This window comes from Podarcis vaucheri (genome assembly GCF_965113315.1).
Source record: "Podarcis vaucheri genome assembly, chromosome: 10".
Taxonomy (NCBI): domain Eukaryota; kingdom Metazoa; phylum Chordata; class Lepidosauria; order Squamata; family Lacertidae; genus Podarcis; species Podarcis vaucheri.
Genome location: NC_138748.1, coordinates 20485294 through 20513130, shown reverse-complemented (window position 1 = coordinate 20513130; position 27837 = coordinate 20485294). Strand labels below are relative to the sequence as shown.

Sequence of the window (27837 nt, the reverse complement as noted above, 5' to 3'; positions counted from 1 at the left end):
CTTAGTTCCAAATGAAAGCAGATGTAAGCTGCCCAAAGAATTTTGTTGTACGGGGCAGCAGGCAAATGCTGTGAGACTTATGTCATGACTTACACGAGACTTATGTCATGACTGACTTGTCAGTGGGGACCAAGTTTAATGAACATTCTGAATCCAATCCATTGAAAAGTCAGAGTTGAGGAGTGACGACTAAGGGACGGTCTCTGCATGTCCTCTCAAGTCACTGTTCATTCTAGATGCAGGCATGGAATGATGAAGAGAAACCAGTTGACTGACTGTGGATCGTACCTTCTGAAATACAATGTTTGAAAACGAGATATTTTTAAAAATAATTTAAGTGGATTCAGACTTATGAATGCATTCTAATTCACAAATCATCAATAAAGCAGCATGTTAAACTTATGCTGTGATATCTTTCATTCTGGGTGAGAGCCAACAACATGCAAGGGGATGCAATGGGACTCCCCTGCAGCCCTTGTGCCCCCAATCTGCTTCAGAAGGTCCCCCAACTCTGGAGAGGTAATAATAATAATAATAATAATAATAATAATAATAATAATAATAATAATTTATTTATACCCCGCTAATCTGGCTGGGTTTCCCCAGCCACTCTGGGCGGCTCTGAACAGAATATTAAAAATGCGATAAAACATCAAACCTTAAAAACTTCCCTAAACAGGGCTGCCTTCAGATGTCTTCTAAAAGTCAGATAGTTGTTTATTTCCTTGACATCTGATGGGAGGGCGTTCCACAGGGCAGGCACCACTACCGAGAAGGCCCTCTGCCTGGCTCCCTGTAATTCACTTCTTGCAGTGAGGGAACTGCCAGAAGGCCCTCGGAGATTTGAGCAGGGGGCTGCAGGCGAGGAGAGGAAGCCCTATTTGCACAAGTGGGGTGCCAAAAATATTGGCTATCTCCCCACGTCTTTATTTAACAGGTGGCAGCTTCCTTATCACCCCTGATTTCAGGGCATAATGAAAGAAAGAGAGCCAAGGTAAAGTGAAAGACAAGGCAGCTAATGGCAGCATCATGTAAATAAACTGTCCATTTCAGAAGGGGGCAAAACCGCACAAGGTTGCTCTTACTTTTGTGCATCTTTATGGGGGCCGTGCCCAATTTATTCTGCATGTCAGCACTTGTTTGTGTGATATATATATATATACACAACACCATCTTAGTTTTGGTCACTCATTAAATACAGTGTTCCTCTTGCTTTATCAGTGATATATTAAACTGTCTGCTTTTCACTTCAGCAATGTATTGTCTCTTCACAATTGATATAAATGTTACTGATGGACCTTGACTTTCCAGCTCCTGAGATGGATGTCATATAAATGAGAATGCTTGGGAAATTTGGTGCTGACACAGAATGGTATGATTAGGTGCATAATGTGGGCATCACAATTTGCAATGCATCCTACAGAGAAATAGCAGAGTTCCATGATTTAACAAGGATTGTGGAAATATGCAGCCCTCAACACCATTTATGAATTAATCAGGTGCACAAGCACCTCTTATGAGGACTTCATGCTGAGTAAGGAAGTCGCCTAGGGACATAATACTAAAAGACCCCTACAAAACTCATTAATAGAAACTACATCTCCTTATTTTTAATTTAAATATATAATAGAAAAAGAAACAAGTTATCACTGGTTATCGCTGGATTGGAATTAGAAAATCATATAATGCAAAAATTACAAAAGTTTTAAGGGGGGGGAACCTTGAATAAATACATATTTTAAGGGTAAACCACACCAATTCCACCATGGAAATGTCAAAAAGTTATATTTGTTCAATGATGAAAATATCGTTGCTGTGCTGGGCACTTATTTTGATTATAAAAGCCTTCATTTTATTGCCGTCGTAGGTGCAGGCATTTTGTAGCAAGCACAATTCACCTAGGTGAAATTTAAATAACCATTAAATACAATAAATGGCTGTGCCCAAGTATTACTGTCTTTGGAAACTGGAGGTGAGAGAGGGGAAGAGGTAAAATGTTTAGTATAACCTTTTGGTGCTAGCCTCAAAGCAGCCAAAGTTGTGTGAAGTCACTATATTTTTACGTAGCTATTAAGGAAGTACGTTTAAATGCTACCAGGCAGTTCAGATAATATAAAATTTCCAATACTGCCTTCGACTCGAGTCAAGGGTACACTTTAAGAGTTATTAGCACCCAGCAAAGTGTGTTAAGTCTGACATTCATGATGTCTCAGTTATTAAATAGATACCAGTACACGTACTGATTTTCTTATAAAACTTAATAATGATAATGACCTTTCCGTTTAGAATCAGGCTTTCAGCGCGGAAAACACTGACAGATTTATAGAATTTAATGCTAGACACAAACTGCAGATCATTGTCAGGTTTTCCCATATAGAGAATTTGAAATGTATTTTTCACTCTTGGTCTTGAACATTTCATGTGTCATAATGACCATCAAATGTATATATTTCTATGCATAGCTAGCATAATCGACGTTACACTCAATTTATCATTTGATTTATTGCCCCTCTGCACCACTGCATTATTCCACTGAGATTATCTGCACACTATAATGCCTCTTAATAGAAAAGATGAGGTGATTCTGTCAGAGAATCGACTGCCATTACTAAACAATTAGAGATGTTTTGGTTTATGTCCTGTGCTCCTCAGATAAATTTGCTGTAATACATACCATAGCAATGGGGAACATAGGAGATGTCCCTGTTACACTCATTTCCCCTCCACCACAAGAAGCTGGCTGTGGAGAATTTTTCTCTCGAGGCCTAAATTGAGAGATTGTTGTGACTCAACACATGAGCTAATATACTGGCACATAAGTACGTGCCATCAGATTCTAGCTATCTAATAAAGCAGCATGATGCTCTATTTTTTTATTTGTTTGAACAATTTATCTACCACTTAACTACAATGGTCTTTGAACAGTGTATAAGAAATAAAATACAGAATGATAAAAAATGGTTAAATTGGGGGGGGGGGACACAGACACCAAACAGATTTCAGTTAAAATGCCTGCTGGAATAACAACAACAATAACAACAAAAAGGTATTCAGTAAGCACCAAAAGTTCAATTGGGAAGGGGCCTGTCTAATCTCAGCCATGAGGAGTTCTACAGAATTTGACCCACAATACTGATTGCATGGGTCTTAGTGGATATGAGCCACATATCTGACCTATGGCGGACCACCAAGTGTGACTCCCCCCAAAATCTCAGTGACTGAGCAGGGATATAAGGATTATATAATTCTATAGACCAACTTATCATATAAGCGAAACATATTATGAGAAATTAAAGTCCAGCAGATTGTCCTTGTTGTTAAAGGCCTTGTAAATTAAAACAAGAACATTGAACTAGGCATGATCTCATATGGGTAGCTGGTGTGAGCTTTTGAGAACTGGAGTTATGTGCTAGGCAGTGATGGGTTAATGCCCATTGGCATCAGTTCAGCAAAGGATACCAGGCAGAAATGATCTGGACCAGTTAGACTCCACTGCTTATTCAATTGGCACAAAAGAAATATGGTGCAAACCTATGCACAGCTTTCTTAGTAATATACACCTGTATATTACTATACAGGTAAATTCTGCTGTGTGGAAGCTCATCGTGACAACACCCACAGTCACGTCCAACCTGGAAGAGTCCATAGTCACACCTCTAAGAAGAGTCTAAAATGTACAGAGCTGTGATTATTTATATATATTTCTCACCCAAGGAGCAACAATACACAATACCAATCTTATGAGGTCAGCAGAAATTGATAAAGCCACTCCCGACATAAGGAGGGGGTGGAGTTGTGGGCGCACGCCCCCAACACCCACGCAGGGCTGGCTTCAGCCCCGTGTGACCTGGGGAATCCTCGGGCTGCGTCAGCCCCAGGGCCAGCCAATCCACTTGGCTAATTGGCATGGATTTAAAGCCTTTAGTTTTTTCGCCTACCTTGTAGCAAATCGTCACAACGCCTTTGGTTTTGGCGGTTAGGCATTGGTAGGGGTATTATTATGCAGATGAGTTGGGGGGGAGCGCCATCACCTCCCCCAAATATTTAAGGGTAGTCCGGTAAAGGATTCCAGGGGGCATTGCCTCGTCCGAAACCTATGGAGGCTAGGGCCTAAAGCGCGCCCCCAAGCGGTGACCCCTCGGGGAGTGCCTAGGGATGTGCATCTCAGGGGCTCCCCCTGCTGGTGTTAACCCTTTCCAGTTCTCATGCCGGATAGTCTGACAGGACCAATGCCTAAAGCCAATACCGCTCTTACCTGTAACCAATAAAGTTGTGGCCATTTTTCGCCCATTAACCTAAAATTATGGTGTCCTGTGTCTTTATTTATTCCAGCTGGTGGGAGGCGGGAATTGCCACACATAATATTCTTTTAACAACAACAACAATCACCACCACGAACATAGTACACCACCCATCTGACTGTGTTGCCCCAGCCACTCTGGGTGGCTTCTAACATATACAAAAAGATAATAAAACATTGGACATTAAAAACTTCCCTATAGAGGGCTGCCTTCAGGTGTCTACTAAAGGTTGCTTATCTCCTTGACATCTGATGGGAGGGCATTCCACATGCTAATCTGCACAAACAGCAGTCAACCCCCAAGGCCCTTTAATCATCTCATTCGCTTCCCAGAGCAAGAAGGGCCCATCAATCACCTTGATGCTCCAACAGATCAAAGTGGGGTAAGGGGGAAGAGTGCCCCCCAGCAGCAGCAGTGGGAGATGCCAGTGAGTGGGGTCCTGAGTTGTACACATTTACTGCCCCTGCCCCTCCACTTCCTGGGGCCACTGAAGTTTGCCTGCTGGGTGGGTCAGCTCTGGCAACACTATGCCAGTCCTCAAAAGCACATTTAGCAACATGCTTAAAAATCACAGATAGAGTGATATACTGAAACGAGCCCATGCATAACCTTTGCCATGTTCTTTGGCAAATGTACAAGCTTGGACTACAATGTCTCTCTAGAGGAGAACTGAGAGGAGTGGGCTTATTGGTTCGCTTTCACAGTGACCGTCAAACTATATTTGTGGTAACGAAAGATTACTGTTTTTCTTTAGGAAGAAGAAACCCCGGTTAAGAAATACAGTGGTGCCCCGCAAGACGAATGCCTCGCAAGACGAAAAACTCGCTAGACGAAAGGGTTTTCCGTTTTTGCTTTGCTTTGCTAGACGAATTTCCCTATGGGCTTGCTCCACAAGACGAAAACGTCTTGCGCTTTTTTTTTAAAGCCGCTTGAAGAGGCCCAGTTGTGACGGACCGTGCTTTGCAAGACGAAAGACATCGCAAGACGAAAAGACTTGCGGAATGAATTCTTTTCGTCTTGCGAGGCACCACTGTAAGAAGTGTGCTAAGAAAGCATTGCTTAAATTTTACTTTCCCAGAGCAAAGTCTTCATGTTACTAATGAGCCAGTATGCAGGAGATCATGAAATAACACTGTGCTGCTATTGGCTGCTGATGCCCTCAAAGGCTCGAAGTGAGTATGTTTCTCTGTTACCGTTTGGCCCAGGAAATGTTATGTGTCCACAAGTCTCCTTTCAAAATGGCCACATCAGCTTGAAACCTTTCAAAAAACTCCTTGATGGGCCATGTTTACATAATTACATAAAACAATGTAATGCTGAAGATCTGGAGGCACAACCTTTTATACTAACATCATGACTGTAAGAAGCAAAGAACAGTAAATACTTGGGTTTCAAGGAACTGGAGAATGTAAAAATATTGAACATATTATGTTTGAGAGGAGCCAGTTTTTCTTGGGCTTTGCAGAGAAACTTATGAGTTTTCTTGTTACAGACACTCAGAACTGCTAACTACCAAGAGGCAATGTGGTTTTCACTGTGTTGCATACTATCGAAAAATGAACCCTATCCTTTAACTATTCTTACTGTTATATTCCTGTGGCTGAAAGTCAAATATAAGAAATACCAGATCAGGATTAACTGTGCCTTGAAATTAATGAGTGAACCTATTTACAGTGTGGGTATTCAGGCAGAAGATGTACCTTAGCCTAGCTGGTAAATATCCAGCACCCTAGACAGCGAAAACTATAGGAGGTTCAAATGCAGCTGGGCTGGCTTAACACATTCAGAAGTACATGGAGCTATGCATGTTGCCATCCAGATAATATTCCCTTCCCATAAGGCCATTAAGCCTGGAGACTAAAATTATCTAATTGCACCTTTGGCCTGGATTCAGCAAGAGCAATCTGCACACTGAAGTAGACCTCCGATAATGGATCTCAGAAATGGGTCATTCTATATGCAAACAGTTGCCTCAGGTTGTTCTCCTTTCCACATGCAGCCCCCAAAAGAATTGGAGAGGGAGAGCCCTACCTATGGGCCTCCCCTCTGCCTGTGTCTGTCAAACAATTGGATGGGCACTATCAAAGATGGCAGCATCAATATCTCTTTGGCTGTGAGCAACTTGTGTGTAACAGTATATACACAGGTCGACAAATTTCTTTATATGTATTTTTAGGCTATCTAAATGGTGAACAGAGAGAGAGAGAGAGAGAGAGAGAGAGAGAGAGAGAACGAACTTTTTTCCCACTGGAACTTGCCAGAACTCAGTTCCAGCACTTCTCAGTTGGGTGCCATTGCCATTAATCAAGGGAGGCATTCATTGTGAGTTCTGACACCTCTTTTTCTAGAAAAATACTACACATGTGTGTGTGTGTGTGTCTAATTGCATACAATAGGAAAGAAAGGTACAAATATATCACAATACGTGTTGTCAGGGGCCGGAGTGGTTGCTCGAGAGCGAACAGGCAAGACTCCCACTGGTCTTTTCCAAGCTTTATTATCTGTACAAAACCTTTGCAGCGCAGAGCGTCTCAAGTCCATGTCTGCTCAATCGCTAGCAGAATCTGGGAGTGGGCGGTCCTTAAACTTTCCCCAGCATAGCAGTCTTTTGACCCCAATCCTATGCCTTCCCTCTCTGCGTGTAAACCGACTGCGCAGAGAGGGCGTGGGCAAAGGGGTACCTGCCTCCCCCTCACTTTGCTCAGGCTCGGTGTTGCGGCTCTCTTTAGCATCCTCTGAACCCTGCATCCCTTCCCCACTGGAGGCGGGGCCTCCCTCCTTTCCGGAGGAAGAGCTGCTTCGCACAATCTTCAGAGACTCCCTGTAACCCAACTGCCCTTCCACCTCTCGCCTCTGAGCTGATGGCAGTTCCCTGACACGTGTGTTAAAAAAAGAAACAAATAATGACACGCAAACAAGTAATGGCATTTGTTTAGGACATCATGATGTCTTCACTGGAGAATATCCTTGGGAAAGGTCTAGAGCTCAGTGGTAGAGCATGTAGCAGGTTGCAGGTTCAACCCCCATCATCTCCAGGTAGGGCTGAGAGGGACCCCTTTCTAAAATCCTGGAGAGTCACTACCAATCAGCATAGCCAGTATTGAACTAGATGGACCAATGGTCTGTCTCAATATGAGGCAATTTCCTGTGACAATCTGTCAATCTAGGATGCATCAGGTTTGGTAACCTTGAAATTCAAGTGCTCTGTCTATCTTTGTAGCACCGCTTACTGGTGTTCACATGTATCATGTGACAACTCACTACAAATGTCATAGATGGGGAAGGTGTGTAACACCAAGGAGAAAAATGAATAATCAAAGCACCAACTTATATTTGTTAAAATAAATTAAAGTGACAGAAAACAGTTTAGTAGTTTAAGAGTTAGAAGGAATAACTGAACACCTGTAAATTTCTTCAAATTAAAGGGAACTATTGTACTTTCAAGTCATCCCCTCGTGCTCAGTCATTGAAGAACACAGAGTTGCGCATAGATCAGAGGACCACAGTTCTAGCTCAGCACAACAAGGTGAGCGAAACGCTACCTGCCTGCCTTTTGTTAGTTCATGTCACAACCTTAAGATTACTTTCTGATGATGAACTGCTGCCAGGGCATTGAAGCTGCTGTTTGAAAGAGCTTTAAGATTGTGAAAGCCCAGAGCCCAATTGCCTTATCCAGCATTAACAAACTATTTTGAAGGGTGGGTGGAAAGGCACGAACCTGTTCACATGAGATCTCATAGCTGATCAAATCCAAATGTATTGGGCAGCTAATTTAATTTCCAGAGGGCATGACAGAATGCCCCATTGACAAGAGAGCCTCTCGCCTCATACTGACTCTGTCTTTCATGGATGTTTCATTTATCAGCATCCTCAAGCAGCTAAAAATGAGAAGAAACCGAAAGACAAAATTGAAGAGAGTTGCCCTACTATGTGACTGGCTTCTTGAAGTTATTCTCCAAAGCCACCGCCTGGCCGCTTCCAAGTCTGCCTACCCGTTGCCCTTGACAATGTGCTCTTGATGCTTTTCAGCTGCATCGATACCCTGAAAGCCAAACTAGATGCGATGTTAATTGTGAGAATGCAATACATATTTTTTTTCTGTTATGAAAACAAAAACCACTGGCAAAGTCTGATCAATGGGAGGTTCCCTTGAAATATAAACAGTAGCTTTGAAGAGGTGATTTTTGTCAAGGCTGTGAAAGGGAGACAGAGAGTTAAATTTCTCTCCCCTTCCCTATCCAATACAGTGGTGCCCCGCAAGACGAATGCCTCGCAAGACAGAAAATTCGCTAGACGAAAGAGTTTTCCGTTTTGGAGGTGCTTCGCAAAACAAATTTCCTATGGGCTTGCTTCGCAAGACGACAATGTCTTGCGAGTTCCTGCTGGTTTTTTTCCTTCACCCCCTTTTTCTAAGCCGCTAAGCCGCTTATCAGCTGATCTGATCAGCAGAAAAGCCGCTAATCCGCTAATCCGCTAATCCGTCAATGGGCTTGCTTCGCAAGACGAAAAAACCGCTAGACGAAGAGAATCACAGAACGGATTCTTTTCGTCTTGCGAGGCACCACTGTAGTTCCAAGACTGCTCAGGCTTACCCACAAAGGCCATTTACACAGATAGTTTGGGAGTTGGATAATTCCATACCCTCCACATTTCTCCAGTGAAAACAGGGACATCCTCCCATACCCTCCAACATTTCTCCAGTGAAAATAGGGACATCGTAAGGAAAAGCGGGACATTCCACAATCAAAACAGAAACTGGGATGGCTTCTCTAAATCAGGGACGTCCCTGGAAAACAGGGACACTTGGAGGGTCTGAAATGGCCTTTTATGGCCTTGCAAGAACCATCCACTTCTAGGGCAATATTTTCCTGACAAAAGTTGCTCCAAAATATGCTCCATTCCCATTTATTTTTTAAAAATGCACTGCCTTTCTCTTAAATTCAAGCAATCAAATGTAATGTTTCGTTCACAAAATTCATTATTTCCCCCTTTTATTTAGGTTCAAATAAACTGATCTCTGGGATATTTGTTTATATCCCATGTAATGGAGCATTTTAGTTCATGGCCTAGGATGCAATGAACTGCTATTAAATATGTAAGAGAGGGGAGGGAAACACTGCTAAATGAAACTTTTAATTGAAACTGATAGCTGATATTTTTACAGTCTCACAATCCCACTGTCATAAATGCAGTTTCAGTGCGGGATCCATTCCCTGATTTAATTGGCATTATCTGCTAATGCCAAGGCAGAGCAGCATATTTTAAAATGTCGAGATGGATCGACAAGGAGACAGATATATACAGAGGTGAACAAGATGAAAAGAGAAAACAGGATACTGATTGCACAGACTAAAGTCTGATTTCCAGTTATTTCCCAGAGCCAGGCTGTGCATAATCTGAAACAGTTGCCCTTAAAATTACAGGAGACAACTGCTAAATAAATAAAGGGCCATAAAATAACATAAAATAGAGCATCACTGTTGGATGGAATAAAATATCAATTTGCCATGTGTTATTAATGCCGACATTTGAATAGATTCCATATGATAATTCCTTCAGTTTAGTTTAACAAGAGCAAAGATTAGAGGCTTTTCTAAAATCATCATGAAGTTCATGCTGTTTTTTTAGGAGCCAAAATATAGCGCTGAGTTGTGAGCCAATTTAGCTCTGTACTTGAGAACAAAGAGTAATTTTTTTCCGCTCAGCGCTTCTCAGTGGATATGTAGATGAGCTGTGAGATGCTGCCTGCCTGAAATATTCAGAAGTGGATCCCCAAACAGAATAAAAACTGTAATGTAGAACATATCATAGCTTCCCACCCCCCTTTGACTAATTTCTAGCTCTGGGCTTTATTCTTTACAACATTGCTTCTATGACTGCTGGCTTGTGGAACCTTTCTGGGCCCGGTTGGCTTCTCAGCTGCATAAGGCATACTCCAGTCTCTTAACCATAAGAAGAAAGAATTGCCTGCAGCTCAGCCTAGTCTGAGTGGCACATATGGCAATTGATTAACTACATGCGCTATCAGAGAATTTCAGCTACATTTGCCTGTTCGTTAATTATCTTTTCTCTTAACTTCCGATAGTCAAATGTTCAAATGGAGTTCCGGATCTACTTCGGTGTCGAAACTGGTGTTGGAATGCATGCCCTTTTTAAGATAAAGGGAATACACAAAGGGTTGGAAGGCCACCCTACTAGCATCCTCATGTCAAGGTACTTTTCTTGGGTCGTCCCCCCCCTCAAGTATAGATTGTGGCAACCTATTACATGGGCAGAAGTGTGTAGACTTTATGCAGTAATGCGGCTAATCCATGCACATCTGTTAATTGTCAAATCATTTATTCAGGTACTCAGAGAAGTCTAGGACACTCAATAAGGACTTGTTCCTCCTCTCCTTCCTTTAATGTAAAGGTAAAGGTAAAGGGACCCCTGACCATTAGGTCCAGTCGTGACTGACTCTGGGGTTGTGGCGCTCATCTTGCTTTATTGGCCGAGGGAGCCTGCGTACAGCTTCTGGGTAATGTGGCCAGCATAACTAAGCCGCTTCTGGCGAACCAGAGCAGCGCACGGAAACGCCATTTACCTTCCCGCCGGAGCGGTACCTATTTATCTACTTGCACTTTGACATGCTTTCGAACTGCTAGGTTGGCAGGAGCTGGGACCGAGCAACGGGAGCTCACACTGTCGCGGGGATTTGAACTGCCGACCTTCTGATCAGCAAGTCCTAGGCTCTGTGGTTTAATTGCTTCCCATCAAATATCTCAAAAGCGGTTTCACAATAAAAGCATCAGCTATAAAAACAATTATACAGTTTCTCATACACACACACACACACACACACACACACACATATATAATGATGTGAAAACGATTGGAGGCCCAACACAGACTGGAATAAAGGTCTCTGCTTAAAAGGCTTGTTGAAAAAGCAAGGTCTTGGACAAAAGAAGCAGGGCTTGTCTGATATGTACCAGGAGAGAGTGACCATTGCACTTCATAGCTGATATCAGCCAACTTTTTTCTAGCCAAGTCAATATCGTGGCTAGGGTCTCATTGACAGAGAGGCGTCTTCAAGCTGCTTTGAAAGAGACAGTGGTCAGTCCGTTGCTTAAAAGACCATCATTGGACTCTGCTGAAACTGGCAACTAAAGGCCAGTCTCTAATTTGTCATTTCTGAGTCATAGCCAGGCACTTTTGGATAAAATTGATCACCTGGATCTGTATCAGTCTGGTTTCTGTCACAGTTTTGGGATAGAGATGGCCTTGAACCCTTTGTAGACTAGCAGTAATTTACCTTTACTAATTTATAAATGGAAATAACTAAATAACTCCCGTACACTCTACCAAAACCAGTTACTTCCTTTGACACACCACTGCCCTGACCCACCCGTCTGTTGCTCCACCAGGTACATAAATGGCCAACTCAGCTGACTAAACACACCAAAGGTTTCTAAGCCTCTCTTTCCCCATCCACATCCTTGCTATTTCACCAAAGGATGGACGGAAGACCAGCCTAGTCTCGCTCTGGGAAGAAGAGGTAACAAAGCCCACTTCTTAAGCCCCTGCTTCTGTGACTGAGATGGGCTAGTCTGCTTGAGGAGGCTAGATAAAAGCCCCCCTCCTCACCAGAAGAACAGAATTCCTGACCTCCAGCCTTGCACCAACCGTTCTGGTAGACATTCCTCTGCACTGTCCTTTGGTCATGCCAAACAGTGCAGAGCAAGGTAGTGTTTATGATCAGAGGGGATACAGGCAGGAAGAAGGTTAGCCTGCCAAAGAGGCTGTTAGAAGAGGTTCAACACTGATGGAGTCTGTGGTGTCAAAGGGTTGGAGATGCGTACACCCACTCTTCTGAGAAGCCAAGGAACCAGGCCTCCTTATCACCCAAGTCTCAAGCGCATGGCCTTAACCAGGGCCCCAAATCTGCCCCAAATAGGGGACTATTGCGAGGGCATTTACACCGCAGATGCTCCGGCAGTGCAGTAATTTAGGATTAGGATGCTTCTTTCCACCTCGACTAGATTGGTTCCTTCTGTCCCAACACGGAATAAGCTCATCTTAAATACCAAGCTCTTTCTTGACAGCTCACAAGCTGTGGGAGGGGGAAAGAAAGCAGCCTGCGTCGTTTTACCGATTGTTCATTTAGCTTCAAAAGGTGGATTTTCTAAACAGCATTTTCTACATTGTTTTTCCCCCCTCCTGTTAATTCATTTTAATTCCATACTGCATTTTCCTGGTTTTAGGGCTGGGAGGTATACTGTACATGCACTGCATTTTGCAGGGTTTTAAAAGGCTGCTTTAATGAATTCTTAATTACATTATTCAAAAGATCCATTATTCAGTATTCATCTCACTTCTAAATGAAAGTCTTTACCTGACATATGAATGAAATGAGTCTAAATGCTTTGCATGCCACCTAGGGATTCATAATAGACTCCTTGCTGAATGGCAGCAGCAGGTCCCCCCCCTTTTTTCTGCTTTAAATTTACAGGGATTGTTTGTGGAGATGAACAGATATGAGCTACTCTGCCAGACCCTAAACTCTCTCCAGGCACATTCTAAACCTCTTAGTGCCTGGGAGATGAAGGTAACGCCCTAGTTATTGCAGTGGCAGGGCTGGGAGCCGAGAAACTGATAAATGGGAGCAGATACCGATCTAACAGCACAATCTTATACATGTCTACTCAGAAGCAAAGATGAAGGAGAAATTAGAATTCGAATCGCACATAAAGACAGACCTTCCCAAGTTGCACTTGCTGAACTAATACATAAACTGAAACACAGACATTGTTCAAAATCCGAATTTTGCAATGCGTTTCTCCAGCCAACCAGCGTTTACAAAAATGTGTAGTCTAGGGTAAAGTGTGCATTAAAATGCTCAGATCAGTGAAAACTACACACAAAAATTCATTACACTGGGGAAAATTGCTTTGCAAAAATGTTTACACTGGACAAAATGCCATACAAACATGTGAATATTTGGAGAAATTCGCCCTAAAATGATGATGAAATTTCAAGAGGACCAAACAAATAAAGTGATATGGAAATATGAATTAGAAATATGAGAAACCAAAATTGACAGATTAACACAATCCCTATTTAGAAGTAAATCCAACTGGGTTTGGTGGGGCTTAATCCCAGGTAAGTGAGGAGAAGATAACAAAATGAATTTTGTGGCACCTTAAACAGATTAATATCAAACAGATTTATTGTTATACAAATCTGTGCTGTAGAATGTAGATGTTTGTGCCAAAATAACATTACAATTCTAACCGTGCTTACTCTGAAGCAAGTATCACTGTGGCCTATTCCCAGGTAAATGTATAGATAACTGAAGTCTATGTATCAACATAACTGACAGTAAATCCCACTGAACATGATGGGGCTAACTTTGAGCAAATATGCATTGAATTGCACTGCCAACCTACTATTGGTCTTGCAAGGTACCACACAACTCTTCTTTGTGTTTGCAGCAGCAGATTTAGAATAGCCACCTCTTTGGAATTTGCATCCAGATGATTGTTTTACTGTGCAATAATAAAAGACACAGTTGTTGTAAATAGCCACATGTTCAAAGCATCTGTTGCAGGGAAATGACATTTCCCCAATACTGAGCCTGATAGAGAATAAAATCAACAATGATTTTAATTATGGAAAGAAACAGATGGCAAAAATGCAGTATATTCACAAGTGGAGCAAGTGTAATGTTTTAGATCAGCCTGACAATGTCGACTTTTCCATTCTGTCCATCATGATACTTTGTATGAAGCAGAAGAAAATGTAAATATTAATATATGGGGTCATCTATATTTTTAAAAATGAGAGTACAGGAAGATTTCATGAGCGTTAAAAGTGAAATCATTTTCTTGCTTGTAAGGTGTATGACAGCGGTGGTCCAATGGGGACGCAAACTGATAAAAATTGGGCATGGGTTGTTGAGGCCGCTTTGTGCCCATGTCTTAAGAGCAGCAAGGCCGAAGTCCCAATCTTCCAATGGATGAATGGCTAGCTATAGATGCCACCTACCTTAATGGATCTATTTAAGAACTGGAATCCACACAAGAGACTCAGTGTGTCATGGCTCCAATTATTATTTTCCTCAATTATTATTTCCTTTCTTTATCCCAATTTTTACTGTGATGAATTTCCCAAAGTCAAAGTACAGGATTTATTATATGCTGATTCCTTTCCAAATATTTGCATTTAGTAAATGGACACTTCAAACAAGCGACAATTTGGGAGTCTGCCATAAAATGTTGGACCCAATCACAACAGGTGGGGAGAGATTTTTATTTCATTTAAGAAGTGACTTCTTCCGTTCCCCCTTTGTGAAAATGAAGAATAGGTGTTGCCTATGTGATCCATACTACAATGATAGAGACTTAAAATGGTTTAATCTTCCTCCCTGAGGAACCTTGGAAATGGAACTTCTGTGCCTGAGGCCAAGTCAGATCAGATCCTGGCTTATTAACCTGGTTTGTTAACTGTCATTAAGCCAGAATTTTCTGCTTCAGATGTTTATGGGCGAATGTTGGCTTAATGCAAGCCAAGATTTCCATACCAAGACCAGTGTGCAACCAGAAAAGGGGAGGGGTTTATGAATCTCTGGGGAAATGACTGAGCGTGGTGAGAATCTTGCCTTCAACAGAAGAAGAAAAATGGTCCATTTTCCAGTTCTTTCCTTTAACCACCATTGTATTTGGTTTGGGGTTCCTATTAGGTAGGATAGACATCATTGTCAGTGCCAACTATATAGAAACCACGGAAAATAATGACTTATTTCTGTAAGTCAATTGCATCTAAGCCTTCTCTGTAGAATACAAATATAACAACATATAATAACACATTCCTTAACTTCCTGGGTACACCAGTAAGACTAAATGAGGACATCAGGAAGTTTAAAAGAACCATTTGATGTGACAACAGTGTCTTTATACTAATATGGTGTCTAATTTCCTGTCTTTCCCTTTTGGAAAAAAAATTAAAATGTATAATCACTTCCTCTATATAACTGTCATTTGAGCTAAAAAAAAACCCACCTTCATTTTTTTAATGGTGCTGTCTTTTGTCATTACAACTGCAGGAATTTCAAACTAGTATTTGAAAAGATACAGCCATAGGTAGAATTTATCAACACAAAACTATACCTTGCTCAGATCTCTGAGTGCTGTTTTCAATGGATTTTATCACTCAGGGGAAAGAAGTGTGATTATATAGATAAAGGAGCCAAATGAATGCTCAATAAATAAATAAATGGTCTAATAATAGCCAAGAAATTCTGAACAATACTGCTCAAGGAGTAACAACTAAAGGATGATTCACAGGACTGAAAATTGTCCTTAACTGTGCAGGGAATTGAATGCCCATTTTAGCTGGCTGTGCTGTAAAGTGGGTGTCAGATTGCTGCATAATGCGGACAGAAGACTGTGGTGCTATCAGGGTCTAACTTTCTTTTTATATAATAATTTTTATTAGTTTTCAATTACAATAATCCAATAACAGCCACATTATAACAATGCCAAATTATAATACAATTAATAATACCAATAATTGATATGCCAAACTATACAATTTAGGTGGCCTCCCGCGTGATAGAATTGATGGTTTGACGATTTACAGGGTCAAACTTTCAGGCAGAAGCCCATGACCCATCCCCACCCCCCAATTTAGCAAGGCTGACTTATCACATTTTGAAGTAAGCAAAGCAATGTGCATTACAAACAAGAGAGGATCAATCCCTGTGAGTTCATAGTTCATAGTCTGAAATTACCTAACAGCACTGCTGTCAGGATATTTTTTCAGCACATATTTAGGAATGGTTAGGGTTAGGGTTGCTATGTTGGGATGGTGGGGCTGATGGAGGTCAAGATGGGCAGTAGTGCATCTCTCCACCCTACCCCCCACTGGCCATATGAAGGTATGGAGGCATAGGTCAGCTGGCATGTGCTATTTTAAAGTTTTAAACTTGGAGTTAACGATGGGTATAAAACTACACGCTCCAAATCACCTAACCTTCTTAGCTGCTTAAAAGGGTATATAATCTGCTCAAATATTATACAACCTTTGAAGTGAAACAGTGAAAATCATCCGTGCTACCAGTCTTCACTCTGCCTCAAGGTTTATTTGCCAGGACATTTGGGTCATAGATCTGTTGCTGTTGTTGTTGTTTTTCTTCCTGAATACTGAACAGTGGATTACGCACCTGAGCTTTGCTCTAGCCAGGACTTCTGGAGCTTATAAATCTTGAATTCACTTTCAATTATTCTAGGGAGAGAACACACCTACAATCATAACTTTAGTTGTCAAGCTCATGGAACCTGGCTATTCAGAAGCCAATGTACCAATTTTCTTCTTTTCTGTTTCTTCTTAAAATTTCATTCCAGACATTTTACACATACATGTGCACACACAGTTAGTGATTAACTGCATCCTGCCAAGATCCAAAACAAGCTTACCTAAGTTTCTGCTCAATTACTGTCTGTCTGTCTGTCTTTCTGTCTGTCTACCCATCCATGTCTTTTCATTCATGTAAAAGAGCAGGAATTGTTGGTACTCAAGAATTTCACTGGTACAGCACAGTAAGAGATAGAAACTCTTGTCCCTCCAGATGTTAAACTCCAGCTTCCATCTGCCCCAGCTAGCATGGCCAATGGTCAAGGATGATGTCATCCAGCAATATCTGGAAAGCCATGTGTCCCCCATCCCTATTGTCCAGAATGAGCTCAGGTTGAGGCCTCTACTCTGCCATGAAGTAAATCTAAGCTACCTCACTGGGTCATTGATATGACTAACTCTTGGCCCCTGCTCTGGGTTCTTGAGGTTGAGCAACAAGGGAAACAAGAATGCTTCCTGCCAAGTCTTTCACTCCACCATGCTGGTGACAATGACTAGTCAATGGCCTGGTTCACACTTGATAACTGCAGTGGCAAGGGTGACTTTTCATTGCCTATTGCCATAGAGAGACCTTTCATATCACCTCACCTCAAGCCCAACAGTTTTCAATGGAGTCTAGTTACACAAAAGCTCTGAGTCTCGGAGGCTGTCATAAATCCTAAACACACTTATGGGTGAGTAAGTGCCAGCGAAATAAATAGGGATTACTTCTGAGTACAGTGGTGCCTCGCAAGACGAAAATAATCCGTTCCGCGATTCTCTTCGTCTAGCGGTTTTTTCGTCTTGCGAAGCAACCCTATTAGCGGCTTAGCGGTTTAGCGGCTATTAAAGGCTTAGCGGATTAGTGGCTAAAAGCCTATTAGCGGCTTAGCGGCTTAGAAAAAGGGGGGAGCGAAAAAAATCACAAGACTTGCAAGACGTTTTCGTCTTGCGAAGCAAGCCCATAGGGAAATTCGTCTTGTGAAGCGCATTGAAAAATGGAAAACCCTTTCGTCTAGCGGGTTTTTCGTCTTGCGAGGCATTCGTCTTGCGGGGCACCACTGTAGCTGTAAAAATGTTGAGCAAGGTAGTGATGAATAGGCATGTGTGAAGCCGCCCAATGGAAGAGCAAGGAAATATGTTACACAGGGCGGGAAAGCATGTTACACAGTCAATTTTCGATTTGCAAGCAAATCGAGGCAACTCATGATTCCACACAGCGCCCTCGACAAGCCCCTCACAATATGCTTCTGATTAGCAGTTGCTCAGTTTTATCCTGTTGGTGCCCTGCACTGTGGAGATGTTTGTCTCCCAAATTGTAGATTCCTTTTGAAAATCCTCAGCTGTCTTACTTTTGCACCACACAATCCAATACACAAATAGCATTGTGCACATATGGAAGTCTTCATGGCGACGCATACATATTCCCAGTCAAAACTATTTTACAAACCCTAATGCTTTGCAGATGAAAACACAGAAAAGACGACAGTTTTTAAACGGTAATGTTTTTTGACATTGTTCAATCTTGTTTTAGTAATTGACATAAACATCTTTAAAAAGGACTATTAATAGAATGAGCATGCTTGGTTTTTTTTTAAAAAAAGTTTTCAGTGCCGTACAGCTATAGAATTAGTAATCTTTACATTTTTCTGTTTGTGATTATTTGGCTACTCTTGTAAATAAAGAACCAGCCTTTAAAATATTCTCATTAATCATAAAAATGCCATTGTCTCAACTGGCTGCAAGAAATTCACACTGATCTCTGCCTTGCCTTGTTGCTGTTATGTGTTTTCTTTTTCATATGATTAGTATTATTAGTGGCGGTAAAATATGGTTTACCCCACAGGTAACTAAGGAAAATTTTCATATTGTTGTTCATCAACTTTGAGCTTGTGTATTCTGCCTCCAGACCTATGTTACATAACAATCTGTGCCTGAAATGTACCCATAAAATTGGTAGCAGTCCAAAGTATCTGGAGTTGCAGGGCAGAAAGAGTATATTGGTGGCCAGCTAATAGCTGGAATAATCTTGAGCAGCTTTCCTCAAGACGTTTTGGACTACAAGTTTCATTATCTTGGAAGACAATGTGCCTGTTTGAGACTTCTGCTTTGTTATTGTTTTTTTTTAAATCAAACTTTAATGGTGCCCTTCATGATAACCTCTGGAAGTATCGGCCTACAATGTGGCAGGCTAAAACTGCTCTGGAGGTACAGCTAGGCCAGCAAATTCCATCCATTTCCTGATTATAGTTTACTTTGAGCTGTTGTGCAACAAACCCGCTCCCCCCCCCAAAAAAGTGAACTTTTTGTGACAAGGGAAATGACAGTGGAATGCAGTGGGAAGGGTAGGATAACACTTGCTTTGAGGCAATGTCATCTAACCTGCCCACAAAGAAACTAGAATGAATGCTCATCGAATAGCCAACATTGTCTAATCCCTCAGCAAACAAATCAGGATGACTGCCCAATAAACAGGTTGTCTGGAAGTGCTCACTGTCCCTTCATGCCATCAAGAGAGAGCCATGTGTGGGGCACTGCGAGCCTCAGGACGCAATGGACTACAAACACATTTTTGTGTGTGTGAACATGGAATTTAAAAACTCATCGCCCCATAGCACCCTTTCTATCCTCCAGTTCGTTTATCTCGTCTAATCCTAGAAATTATTCACTCTGCCCTTCTTTTCAATTAGACTCCTTTAAAGGAAAAAGAACCTCAACGGAATAGCAGGGAAGTTAAATTTGAAATCAACTGAATGCCCTCAATTGTAGGGGCACAAGGCGCTTTTCAGCTCAGCTTCAACTTTGTCCCTAATGAGGGTCCTGTGGAAAAGCTCATTCAAAGATCAGAATAGGCCAGACTGTTGTGCATTTCAGCTCCTTCCAGGGAGTTCAGTCGAACAATTTCCCCTTGTCAAATGGTAGCAACAAAATTCAGGTGATCTAAAACTGATCGTTTTAATTCTGCCATTTAAGTGTAATTGTAATTTTATTTTATTTGTTTTTATCTTTTCTAAAGCACTCCGAGAGGTCCAAAGAAAGGTGTTTTACAATTGCAAGTGCTGGAAGTGATTGACAAATTATTTTACAACTGGCACTTATTATTCCTTTTATTAAGAATAAAGTGGCTTTTAGAGCAAAAACAATAGGGTGAAAAGGGGATCTTTTATGCACTCATTACAAATAGAAAATTGGAAAGGAAAAGTTGTAATAAAAGCTAAGGGTATAATCCACCAGAAAGTTCTCCCCTGAAAGCTCCATTGAAATGAATGGGAACTTTGTATGAGTATTCATTTCAGTGGGGTGTGCATAGGAGGAATTCGTGGCAAATTGTGCTCCAAATGGTTTTATCAGTGCCTGCACTTCTCAAGTTGTATGTTAAGAAGCTGTCAAGTAATCCAATGGACGGACAAGCAGTGGTCCTTTGGTAGGATCAGAGAAAGATTGCCATAAGGAGTAAATGGCAGACTAAGTAACAACCCACCTCATCATAGAACGCTGAAGGCCCTGATCCAGCTAAGGTCAAGCATAACTAGTAAGTAGGAATGGGGGGAAATTCAATTCACATTTATAGGTAAACCTACCTAATTAACGTCTCTGAATTTTTCAGTGCAGTTTTCTAGCCACGCAACATGTACAAAAATGCATATCCTAGAGTAAGGTGCATAAAATGCATACGTGCCTGAAAACATAATGCATTTTATTGCAGAAAATTGCTTTGCCAGAAGGGATACGTTAGGCAAAATTGCATACCAGAATGTGTATATTGGGAGACATTTGCATAAAAATGCTGAGTAATTTTCATGAGGACTTGCTTAAAAATTGGAAACTGATGTGGATATGTGGAGAACTGAATTTTAGGTAGGAAAAAAAGAGCAACCGAAAGAAACAGAAATTGACAAATTCTCCCATCTCTACTAGTGAGTCATAACTCTCATTTAACCCTACTGGAACAAATAGGTAAATATGAATGTCACTCCCTGATGCTTTCAGTGGGACTTAGTGGTGGCAAACATTAGCTGGATTGAGGCCACTATACAGGGAAGCTTCTTTTAAAAGTTGTTTTCACTTGGGATTGTTGTTGAAGAAAATGCATTACATAAAAGGCTCCTCTTCAACACCTGCCATGTTTCTTTGAAATCACAGTGCACAGGGATGTACATTCCTTTTAGGTGCATGTACATAACACATTTCAGCCCTACTCTACATATATGAACATACTGCATTGCATTCCTACCTGACAATTAAGAAGTCAGATTCTGGCAGCACCAGTCACTTGGGGTCATTGCTGGGTTGCTGTTTTAAAGGCAGGCAGAAGATGGAGTTGGATTCAGTCCTAGAACCTTCATTCGGCCAGGAATCATCTCTGCATACGGCTGCCAATCCAACAAGATTTATATTCAATAAGGGAGCTACATTTGGAAACATAAAATCCAATTTAGTGATAAATTAAGGTCTTCGGGGGCAAATATATGAGCTAATCTTCTTAATTGTCAGGTAGGTGTGTGGAGCAGATGTTGAAAAATCTTCCATCTTTTTTGCAGATGTTGAAAGCAGATCCTGTACAAGCTAATGCAATGCCTAATTTTCAAATGAAGCTCCCTTCTTGAATATAAATCTCATTGGATTGGCAAAGGTATGGAGACACAGTTCCTGAATGAATCCACCTTCTAGGGCTGAATCCAATCCCATCTGTCATCAGAGCCCAGGGGATTGGTGCTACCAAATGAGTTTCTTTATATGTTTTCCATTTTGGTTACTATGCGAAACGAGAGTGCAATTTTAGACAGGCCTTTGAAGAAGCTGACTTGCAAGTATGTGTTTTAGTTGGTTTAAACAGCTTGTTTTATAGATGTTTTACCTGCTTTGTTTTTATATTTGACTTATTTAGTATGCTACTGCTTTTTCAAAAATTGTATTTACATTATTGCTGTTATCTGCATTGAGCATCATTTGATGAAAGGCACAATAAGAATTTATCTAAAAAATTTCCTTGGAGGCCTTTTGCATATGTCTTCAGCAGCATTAGCTATCTCTACCAGTTTGGTGTCATCTGCAAATTTGATGAGCATCCCCTCAATTTCTTCATCCAAGTCATTTACAAAGATGGTGAACAACAACAGGCCCTGCACAGAACTCTGTGGCGTCCTACTTGTCACTTTCCCCCAAGATTATGAGGAACCATTAGTGAGCACTCTTTGGGTTCGGTTAGTCAGCCAGCTACAAATTCAACTAACAGTTACCTCATCCAGCCCACATTTTATCAGCTTCTCCACAAGAATATAACGGAGAACTTTGTCAAAACCCTCACTGAAATCAAGATACACTACATCCACAGCATTCCGGTGATCCACCAAGCTTGTAACTCTGTGGAAAAAATAATGAGATTTGTCTGGTGTGACTTGTTATTGAGAAACCCATGTTGGATCTTTGGAACCACAACATCCTTTTCTAAGTGCTCACAGATCAACCATTTAATTATCTGTTCTAGGAGCTTTCCTGACCAGTCAATAGTTACACGGGTCTTTCTTTTTACCCCCTTTTGAAGATAGGGACAACATTTGCCCACCTCTAGTCTGCAGGAACCTCACCTCTTTCTCAAGAATTCTTAAGGATTATAGACAGCGGCTCTGAGATTACATGCATAAGCCCCTTCAGTACCCTTGGGTACTAAATAATCATTGGAGAAGAGAAAGATGGGAATAAGCAAGATATAAGGGGAGAGAACGAAAAGTGTATTATGACAGAAAGATACACAGCAGGAGCCAGGATTGTAGAATATACACTGACTATACCTTTAGTGATGGAGCACATCAAAGGATAAACATAGTGAAAAGACAATGGGATTCACAATGAGGAGGAACATGCTGGCACTCGAAGACTCAACTGAATACGTTACAGGAATAATTTGTCTCACCAAAGACAGTGATTTGTCTGCCAGGAGTAATGTTAAAGGCAACACTGAGAGGGAACAGACTATATATATATATATATATGCCATAAGATTGCTTCATTTGGAGTGCTGGGTATAAATGACATTAAAGTGGGAGAGGGGGAGCATGTTTGCAAGATAAAACCAAGAATCTTACTTGAAGGGGTGTGGGGGAAATCATATGTTAAAGGGTGCTTTCATGTTTGCACTGCTACTTAAGAGATGACTTTCTGATGATGATTAGGGAGTAAATTAATGGTTTTCTAAATGTAGATAGGATGGATATGTGCAACCTGCGGATAAGCAAGAGTGATTTGAAACTAGGGGAGGAGACAGGTTGTCTCTTAAAAGAATGCAGCAGAGCAGACAACTGCTGAATGGGAAGATGAAGGTGGTAATTATTTAAACGCTTCCTTGATATCAAAGCAGAGTTAACTTAACCCTCCCACCAGTGATCTTGCTGCTTGCTGGAAAGAGTTTTGAGTCATTGTTGCCTACTGGATGAGGAAACCGACAATGTGCTTTGCAAGATGTAGGCAACGGAGAACATACAGCTCTTTTCCTGGAAGCTGTGAGTTTGAGCCTCTCTCAAACTAAGGAGAAATTCACACCATGCCCATGTGAGTTGGAAAACTCAAAGGCTGTTCTGTGTGATTTTTGTCAGTTCCGCTCACTCACATGGTGTGCAAGATACTAAAACTAAAACGTTTCAACGTACCACTTCACATATGGCACAATGTTTCACCCTGACACGTGATTCAGATCTGCTTAAGAGGAGAGGAATTGGATGGGAAATAGAACTGGTTATTCTCTGATAGGTGGGAATGAAGAGAATATAATCTCACCCGGTCATTGGGACTTGATGTTGACTCTTCTTTTCTTATCTCTGCAGATGCGATCTCCTGGGTGATGTGGACACCATTAGACAGTTGAATGCACATGTGTACTTCATCCACTTCGCTCCCTTCCATGTGGCTCCAGACACTGGCAACCCACGCTATGCCACTGGTCTTGCGGAAACAGGGATTCATTTTGTATTTCACATTTCACTATTATTATTTTTACACCATTCCCTGTAGGCCAAACTAGGTGTGACGTGAAAGCCAGATGCATTTATTCTTGAATCCTAAACCTTCATATGTAAAACAGGTGGAGATTGTCTCCTTTTCTAAAATGAAATGGATGGGGTGAATCCTCTCCTACCTTACCTCATTGTGCTTCATTGCTTCAGCCAATTTTCTCCTGGACCACCCATCACTCGTGCTAGAAGTGTGCCAGACTGGATAAAAACACTTGAAGCAATGGAGTGCAGTTTGGTAAGGTGGAGAAAGAGAGGTTTCTCTCACCTCAACCACAGTCTTCTTTTGTTTATATATAAATGCATCCACACAGTATCATACCATTTTCTATGTCAATGGGGCAGTTTCATAAATAAAATACAAGATGGCATTACTGGAAGGTGGGGTGAGACTTCTCTTCTTACCCAGCAGATTTTGGAGTACAATTAACGAATAATAATTTGACAGTTCTTTAGCTTATTATATTTTTTACCGTCACGGGGTATCATTGGGTCTTTCTGCCTCAGGCACCAAAATATATTGGGCTGTATTTTCCAATGTAACTATCATACTTCCTGCTAATCTTCAGGCCCATTTCACGAGCATGTGAAGTAATGGTGCTGTTTTTATGAGAATATAGAGCTGAATCTACAGCAGGGTTGGTGAATCTCTGGTGCTTTGGATGATGTTGGACTGACTGCACTGGCTGGGGCTGATGGGAACTGGAGTCCTTGACCTGCAGCAAGGCAAGGTACGAGTTACTGCCTTAAAGCAGATTATGGAAGTGCTGGTGTATATGTCAATGAACAGAAAAGTGTTTGGGGGTTCAATCGGAGTAACAAGGAAGTGTTCAGAACACTACTGGAACTGACCAGCGTTTATGTTACATATGCCTGTACTACAGCATGGAAAAGTATGAACTGATACCCAAGTACAAGAAGGGGAAATTGATAGGAAGATGATGCCACTGTTATCAAAGGTGAATGGATTTGACTGTGAAAGTTGCTCCATTATTCTTTCATGTGTTGTTCCGGGGTAAATATGACCACTGCACATTTATGGTTTAATTACCAATCAGTGACCTGAAGCAAACGGCTGCCCACTTCCAAAAAGCATAATGCTCATTCTGCCCTGAACACTATAGAATTAAATATATTGGACGATTGTAGAGGGAACTCTGAAAATAGCCAGGATTTCCTCTGTATTTTTTGAAATTAAGGGCCAATTGATCTCATGTCTTCATTTCAGAATTGCCATGAACCTTGAGAAGGCCAAAGGTGGCCTGTTAGGCCTTAATATGCCATGCTTAACTTGCCATTTAAGCAGCCAACCCTCTTCCTTCCACCCACAATCTGGCCTTTTCTGTAAGCTGTCACATCACGTGACCAGAATGTATCTGGCCTTAATTTTATCTATTTATACACATGAATTTTATTTTTAATACATTGGCTATTTCAGTTCCATTTTTAACTAAAACTGAAAATTAATAATACTAGGGAAACTTCTGTACAAATCAAGGAAATTGAGTTATTTCTATTTGAGGTATTTTTATTATTATTATTAAAAAAGAGATTCTTACCTTGAGTAATTTTTTTTTACTGTACTGGCCACCATATCCTTGAAAAGGTTTAATTGCTCTTCAGGGGAGAACTGTAGAGCAATTATACAAATGATACCATAGCTCAACGATTTAAGTTATGAGGAAAGACTGGGGAAGTTGATTGTATTCTCAGTGGAATGGAAGAGACTTCGTGTAACCCAACTGAAGTTTTAAAAATTATGAAGGGGATTGATAAAATTGATCCAAGCAAGCTCCTTACACTTGCAAGACCAGAGAGTTGAAAAGATATGATCTAAAAAATGGAAAGGTGGGAACAAGGGGGTGAGGGGAACGAAGGCAAAACTATTTTACACAAAAAGGGGTTAGGAGCATATGGAATAAATTACTATAAAGGGCCCCTGAAGCAAGGCGCATCACTGAATGCAAGAGGGAATCAAGGGAATTGCTAAACAAAGGGAGCATAGAGAATGAGATGGTGGGAGGTAGGCAAATGGAAATAAAGGAGGAAGGGAGTATGAATACATGAAGCCTTTCATAGGCTCTGCTTTCTGCTGTGGCTCCCTGGTTGTTGATGCCCTCTGTATTTTAAGACCAGGCCTTAGAATCACAAACATTGGGATCACCTCTGTGGTGCTTGCTCATCTGGTTAATCTGCTTTGAGTGGCTTCTTAGATTCACAATCCAGACATTAGAAGTGATGTGCAGCAGGAGATAAGGCAGTTGCAGTTCCTCTTGCTTATCCCTCCCCTCCCACTGCCTGTCCATCGCTTGCACCATTTCCTCACCTGCTGCTCCAAGTATCCAGGTATGTTGCACAGGAGGTGCAGAAGAGCTGGGAGGTAGCAACCAGGAAGCAGCCTCTCAGCTATAAACTGAGTCATTAGTGATGTGTGGAGGTGAGACTGGCCAAAGATAGGAGATCATAAAAACCACTCACTCCAGAGGGAGGGAGGCAGGAGTTCCACTGGGGACACCTAGAGGAAGGCCTCTGAGAATGTCTGTAACACCTGTGCAAGTTCATGCTGGTAGAGATGGTATTTGAGGCACCAGGGTCCCAAACTATTTTTTTTTTAAAAAAAAAACATTTTTATTAAATTTTCATAATTTTTTAAGATAGACACAAAAACATAACACAACACAACACAAATAACAAGTATAATTTCCAATCCTTATTTTGTCAACATCTTTCACTGACTTCCCCACACCTCCCCTTCTTGTATCCCAATTCCAGGTTCCCAAACTATTAGGAGTTTTAAAGATTAAGGCAGATGCTTTCTAACTGCACTAAGAATTGGACCAGGAGCCAGTGTAGGCATTCCATAACTGGCAATATATCATTCACACACATAGTTTCAGCAACCTGGTTGCTGCATTTTTAACTAACTACAGCTTCTGGACAGTCTTCAGAGGCAGCCCATGTACAATACATTGCAGTAGCCCAAACAGGATGTAACTAGCACAAGATGACCACGTGCCCTACTTTACAAAGGACATCCCTCTCTTTGAAGGGCTGCCTGGTCCAAGTCTGGTTTAAAGCTAAAGAACCAAATGGTGGTGAAGTCTTGCTTGCCCATCACCGTTAACACCCAGAGAGCAAGCTGAGCAGGAGCAGAGGTCACCTGGTCAAAGCCTTCCAATACAGATGTATCTCTACTTAAATTATAGCAATTATTTCTAAAGTTGTACCTATACATATAAATTTAGCATATGCATATTTTCAGGGCACTTGGCTGCTCCTCTGACCTCTTTTTGGGTGATGTATTTCCTTCTTTGATGATGATGAAGATGATGCATCTGTGGTCACCCTGTACCAAAGTTTGGATGTGTATGGCCTCTCTACCTCCTTTTATCAAGGAAAGGTCTGCAGATGCTGCACCAATCTAATTTGATGGAAGGTGCTTTCTACCACAGATGTTACATAATGTTAATTTGCTTCTACTACCACCAGCCTATTCACCAGGGCTTTGCCAAATGTATGGTGCCCCTTGGGAATATTCAGTCAATTTGGCACAAAACAGGCCAACAGAAAATTGATACAAGTCTAGTCCTAGTTTCGCTTTTACATAGATTTTCAGTAATTGTATTTGATGGACTATGTTAAAGTGTTGACCTTAATTTTTCTTTAAAATGCCATGCACTGTGCTTGCACCAGTTAATTTTCTGCAGTTGCTGGTGAATCCTCATTTACTTTCCAACTTATTGGTATTAGTTTGGTTCCAACTAATGATTCCAACACTCAATAAACAATAAACAACAGACAGCTAACTCTAAATATAGAGCAGCAGCACAGTTAAAAATACCACCCCCTTTTTATTATTAGTGCCAATTGTTCTTCGAAATTATGGTGAGGCAGCATACACAAGTATTTTGTGTATGCAGAGATTAATTTCCAATATGCAGGTTCTCTAGGGATATTTATATTCTTCCAATCAGTGCAGAACTGTCCATCAAAAGTAACAATGTAAATATGTACATTTTAACTTGCTGCTGGAAAGTTTGAGATCTGGAGGAGTATTTTTTTTCCCTTTAAAAAAAGATATGTAGTAAGACAAACCATATCCTTCAGCACAAATGACCTGTATTTTTAGCTTGGCAGTTCATTATAATTTGAAGAAG

At 41.2% G+C, this 27837-nt stretch overlaps 1 protein-coding gene across 1 annotated transcript; it reads left to right on the top strand.

Moving 5' to 3' along the window:
• Nucleotides 1–23967, top strand: LOC309541718 (uncharacterized protein). The gene is made up of 5 exons (XM_082239913.1): nt 1–70; nt 5380–5473; nt 7727–7827; nt 10387–10514; nt 23495–23967. Exons 2-5 carry the CDS (start codon nt 5392–5394, stop codon nt 23679–23681), a joined length of 498 nt encoding a protein of 165 aa, XP_082096039.1. The 5' UTR covers nt 1–70; nt 5380–5391; the 3' UTR covers nt 23682–23967.
• Nucleotides 23968–27837: the final 3870 nt, after the last annotated feature.